Source organism: Elephantulus edwardii, unplaced genomic scaffold, assembly GCF_000299155.1.
Source record: "Elephantulus edwardii isolate Elephantulus edwardi_28Jun2011 unplaced genomic scaffold, EleEdw1.0 scaffold00093, whole genome shotgun sequence".
Lineage (NCBI taxonomy): Eukaryota > Metazoa > Chordata > Mammalia > Macroscelidea > Macroscelididae > Elephantulus > Elephantulus edwardii.
The window spans coordinates 6430459-6436408 of NW_006399843.1; the positions used below are offsets into that span (position 1 = coordinate 6430459).

General features: G+C 38.5%; 1 protein-coding gene across 2 annotated transcripts in view; it reads right to left on the reverse strand.

Annotated features, from left to right (window-relative positions):
• Positions 1 to 4902: 4902 nt before the first annotated feature.
• The window catches only part of NXPE1 (neurexophilin and PC-esterase domain family, member 1), a 24133-nt gene continuing 23085 nt past the window's right edge, over positions 4903 to 5950 (reverse strand). For both annotated transcript variants that reach the window (XM_006890797.1, XM_006890798.1), the window contains one exon: positions 4903 to 5438. In XM_006890797.1, the coding sequence (XP_006890859.1) occupies positions 4903 to 5438 (536 nt within the window). The remainder of the gene's footprint in view (positions 5439 to 5950) is intronic.

A 5950-nucleotide genomic window follows, 5' to 3' on the forward strand; every position in this document is an offset into this window, starting at 1 on the left:
GAATTATTGCATAAAATACAATATACGTGAGTAAAGAAATGATCATTATTTTTTTAATTGTGGGTAAATATATGTAATAAAACAGATGACCTGCCAACCACTTTTCTTTTTAATTTCTTTTAAAGAGAATAATTTGAAAGAGTTACTTCTGTTTTTTTTAAATTGGTTGCCACTCACTCATGTACATTTCATTGTAACATTAATTACTATTGTATAATGCCCTATTTTACATCTTATGAAAACCTCACTGTACCCTCCCTTTCTCTTCTCCCTACCCAATCTATTTGCTAATCTCTGTTCCCTGACCCTCTTCTCTTATTCCTGCCAATGCCTCCTAATTGTTTCTGTGTGTAAATCTTTCCTTTGTCTCCTGCTTCTAGCCCCCATTCTATCAGGTATGCTTGTCCTGTTTCAGATTAATTGCAATACACAAACTGTCTGATCATTCATTTCATGTCCTAATAACTCAGTCACAAAAGGATAAATATTGTGTATGACTTCTGTTCCTTTCTGATACTGCCTTTATATGGAACAGAAACAATGATAGATGCCATACTCTGTTCCTGACCTTAGGAACAATGTTTATTATATTTCATTCATGAATTATATTCATTATAGTTTTCTGGAAAACATTTTCAAGTTCTAGGATTTTTCCCTTTTTTATCTTTTCTTTATTAATTTTTCCTTTAATCAACAACAAATTTGTTTATCTTCTAAGCTTTTTATTTTGAATCAGTCTTTGGCAAAATATAGTACATATACCCACCGAATTTTTTAAGGGCCTATGAGTTAAGAATGATTTTTATACTCCAAAAACTTAGAAAAACCATTGTGTGATGCATGAAAATTGTGTGAAACTGAAATATTAGAGGCCATAAATATAGTTTAACTGGAACACAGTAGTACTCCTGTTTCTGTATTGTCTATGCTACTTTAACACTGCAATGACAGAGTTAGGGACTTGCAGTAGAGACTACCCAAAACCAATCTTACTGTTGGCCAGTAAGTTCTAACTCATACCGACCCTCTATTAGGTTTCAGAGGCTATAAATCTTTATGGGAGGAGACTGCCCTCTTTCTCCCTTGAAGGGACTAGTGGATTAAAGCTGCTGACTGTGGTTATCAGTGTGATATGTTAAACATGGCTGTCAGACAACAGAGACCTCAAAACCTAAAACACTATATGGTTCTTTACAGGAAAAATTAGATTGCTCATACTTTAGACAAATATGGTGATCACATATTTCTTCTCTTTTACCTACTAATGTATTAGGCAGGATCCTGTCTATGATAGTAGCAGAAATTTGGACCCAAACTTGCTTAAATCATGAGAACATTTATTATGACACATTGCAAACTACACGCATGGTGTGATCATTCTTCATGTCTTGGTTCTTTATCCTAGAGTGGTTTTTCTACACCCTTAAGGAGTTCCCTGCAAAGACAAATTCTTTTAAACTAGATTTTCTCTTCCCTCCCACCCCAGTTCATTCCTCTTCCCCCCCCTTAAAAGTCTGTTTTAATTGTCCCATTGCCACAGTGCTTGTCAAAGCCAGTTCTGATTAATCTCCTTTGCCAGTATGTCCTTTGCCATTCTCTATCACTCCTCCCTGAGAGAGACTTCACCCTGATTCATAAGGAAAAGGGGATGGCATATTCTCTTAGCTACTTCCTGCTGAAAAGGGACACTGTAGATTTCAGGGTGAAGATCTTCTCTCACTACTCTAAAGGGCCCCTTTGGCAGTAGGAAACACGTAGACTACTGTGGAGATTTATTTTGGAATTTAGATGCACTGTTCTCAATTGTGCTGAGCCATACATGTTCATATCCTTGAAGATGCATCAGGGAACTGTTGCAGCCTAGAAGATACAAATTTAACTAACAAGTTAAAAGTACATGAGTCAACAATTAAAAGCAATAATATTCCAAGTAGAGGTTCTAATAGTGGCACAAATCAAGTTACAGAGGGAAGATAGTTCTTAAAATAAAAGGCCTATTGACTAGCACTTTGTCTATTATAGTATAAAGGTTAGGAACCACAAGATGTAGAGGCTCAACTACGTCATTTATTGTTCTTAAGTCCTGGACCAAATTCCATCTACTACTGGGTTGTTTTACAGCTCGGAAGTCTGCATGCAAGGCAGAGTTGAAGTAAGGAACTGCTTATGGGGTTTTCCATCAATTCCAACAACTAAGAAATAGTGAGAAGAGTTGGGACCTCAGAAGGCTTTTAGGACCAAATAGTAGGCTCTTGTGTCCAGGAGAAAATGAATATACTTACCAGTAATGCTAATGCTCATCCACAGCTCTTCTGGGAGGATCCAAATCACTGAAGCATCCTCCTTTGTTTCCAGCTGGGAGCTGTGGCCTGTCAGTCCTGTCTACCATGAGGACCTGATGTGGGCCACCCTTGGCCATGTGTCCTTCAAATCCACACTTAAAGCAAGTGAGTGGGAGCTTTCTCTCTACTCCCTTGCCTATCTGTGGCTCTCGTCTGTGACACTGTCTACTGAAGTGGCCCAGCTTTCCACAGTGGAAGCAATTCGGACCTCCTTTATTACCTTTGGGTGGCACTGTTTATGAGTAAGACTTAATTTTCCTGACACAGGCCCTAAACTAGCAGCAACAGCTGCCCCAATAACTTTGGCCATTCTCTGATCTTTTCTCTTCCCTTTAGATCCCAGTTTTTAAAAGAGGGAAAAATTTAAACAAATATATAACAAATAATTTTGAACAATATAATATTTTAAGTTTAAGGCTAGAAATATTAACAATATGATCATTTCCATTCCAGAGATACATGTTCCACTGCAGTTTCTATTTTCCATAAATGGTTTTGGTAAGAAGAATATTGTAAATGTGGATACAGTTCCACTATTCCTCCTCCATGCCATGATATGGTGTTATTAGCATGAGCAGTTATAAATCCATTGCCTTCCTTACTCTAACTTAATTTTTTAAAATTTGAATTTATTATTAATTTCAGTAAAAATTTACAGAGGCTTTTAGGTACACTTGTGTAACTTTCATCCTTTCTCCAGGTTCCTAGGGTTTCCGGAGGCAAGAAGTGGATGTCACTCATGCTTCCAAGCTTATTTTAATCGGGATGCTCCACCAAACACTGTCCGCCATGTATAACCATTAATGTATTTGACATATCAGTGTCACAGTGTTTAGCTTCACAGCAACCGCAGGTTACCTATGTACAGCAAGTGGACACACCAGGGCTATATGACCTAGAACAAAAACAATGTTCTGTTTTCAAACAATGTTTTGTTTGAACAAAAACAATGAAAAACAGCCCTGGGGGCTGCAGGTCCTTCAGTATTTTACCATTCCGGCCTGCCCAAATGCTGGCGGACTCTGGGCCAGAGACACCCAGTTCACCTAGCAGAAGCCAGAGGCTGCATCCTGCTTACACCGACTTCCAAGACACTGGCCCTTCCCCTGAAGGCGTGGTCCAACATTTCTGTGTTTTACTATTCTGCCATGGTAACCATTAACACATTTAACACATCAGTGTCACAGTGTTCAGCTTCATAGTAACCACAAGTTTCCTCTGAATAGTAGTAAGTGGACACACCAGGGCTATACCACCTAGAAGAATGTTTGAACAAAAACAATGAAAAACAGCCCTGAGGGCTGCAGGACCTTCAGTATTTTACCATTCCGGCATGCCCAAATGCTGGCGGACTCTCAACCAGAGACGTCCAGTTCATCTGTCAAGTCTGCTCTCCTGACACCCACTTATGGCAAAAAGAAAGCCACAAGCACCCAGAGCGTACCATCCTCGCCTCTCCTCTAGAAGCCAGAGGTCGTGTCCAGCTTACACTAAGACTTGTATGCAACAGAATAATAAGGAACAAAGACTGAAAAATATATTCGATTCCTTTCGATTATGGTGCTTGCAAGGAACATTAAATTGCCAGAAGAATACACAAATTTGTTTTGGAATAAGTGGAGCTAGGATGCTCTTTGGAAACAAAGATATTGAAGCTTTATCTCATGTAGTTTAGACTTACTAATCAGGATGGACCATTCTCTGGAAGAGGACATCATGTTTGGTAAAATAGAGGGTTATAAAAAAAGAGGAAGACCTTTGTAAAAAGAGAGAGTAGCATAGAATGGTCAGGTGTGACCTCTACTAACTATGAAAGGGAGAACTGTCCCCATCATAGAACAAAACCAATTTCCATGAGGTCAGACATGGTCCCTATGCTCCTACACTTATTTACATTAATTCTAGCACCAACCCTACTACTTGACTGGGTCCTAAATCCTTTGCAATAGCTACAGCGACCTCACACAACCATACTCATAATTATTGGATTTATTAGGGAAGTTAACAGGTTACAATTCAAGCTGACAACAGGATGCTATTTCATGTTATTTCTCAGTCAGGACAGCTTCTAAAGCCTACTCGCAGGCTCTTCAGTTTTTAGCCTTGTGGCTGCAGGTCAGTGTTACAAAGTTCTCTTAGTTCTGACAATGAAGGCATCTAAGTCTCACCTCCTACTCTCACCCCTAGTCCTCCAGCAAGCTTGGGTGATGGCACCTGGCTCTGGCTACATAGGGAAGCAGTCCAAGTTAGCACAGAATCCTATCAGTTCTCTGGTTCACTGCTGTGGCTTTGAGTGCTTCATTATTTCTGGTGAAATAATGAAACTGGCCAATTCCCTCATGGATAACCAAAACATCCTATTTGCATGTTTCTCATCCAGTCACCTATTCACTGCATTATAACATTCAATAAGATTTATTGACAGTAGCTGCAGCAATGGGCTTAAATATAGCAGTGATTGTGTGGATGGCAAAGGGCTAGGTAATGTTTTGTATTGTTGAATATAAGCTTTCTATGAATCAGATCCAACCCCACAGCACCGTAATAAAAACAAAATTCTTTAGCAGATATAATTTAAGAACATGTTAATCTGATTCTCAATTACCTGATCAGATGGGTGGATATTATTGGAATTATAAGCAATGGTCATGTCCCAGGCATCAATAACACCCACATTGAGATCTTTGAAAATGTTATTCATGGTAAGATACTGAATATAACCATGGAAGTCTCCAAATCTCTCTGTGTCTATATGCATCTCTCTAGTGTTTTCTGTTTTAAGGATCACTTTAGTGCCTGGGCTTCTTAAGAACAGTCGTTCAATGGCCTTTTGGACACTGATGACTCGGCGGATAAAAATGTCAAGGGGAAAGGGTCTGAAATGCTGGCCGAGGCTGATGACGAGAACTGTGTTTTTGTCCCCTGGTATCTTATCAATTTCCCTTGGGATGTATGCCTCTTCTCTCACAGAGTAGAGCTGGTTAGTAATAAATGGATAGCTGTGTTTCATCCATTGAATCTGGAGATGCTGTTCTGCATCCAGAAGCAAATGTTTCTTTAACATTCCAGTTCCATGAAGATCAAAAATTTTCAATGCTGTTTGAAAAAAAAAACACACCAGAAATTTAAATTATAATGAAAGAATTTCTTTAAAAAGTATCTTTTGTCTTTTAAAAACCTAGATGACTTGTGACTGAAAAATTTTGCCCTCTAGAGTACATCACAAGTTCATATATGTTAAGAGCCCATAACAGTGACATTTTCACTAAAATTTATAAAGAATATTTCTTATGAGAGGGAATAAATACCTATTTTAAAGTTAAAAGCCTCAGAAGTTGTAAACAAAACAAAAATCCCATTAGAGCCTTTGTAAAAAAATACTTCAGGGATATATGATTAGGTATTATGGTCATGATAGGAGTCCAGAATGAAGGCTGTATAGTGGAGTGGACTTAGGGAGAGGGATTGTATAACAATGAAAGAATTTTTCGTTTTTGTTTACTTTTCAAAGAGAAGAACAAACTGGAGGGCGGGGAGAACAAACTGGTGGGCAGGGAGAAAAGTGGAACAATGAATGACTGGAAATCCAAAATATCTTTAAAATTTCA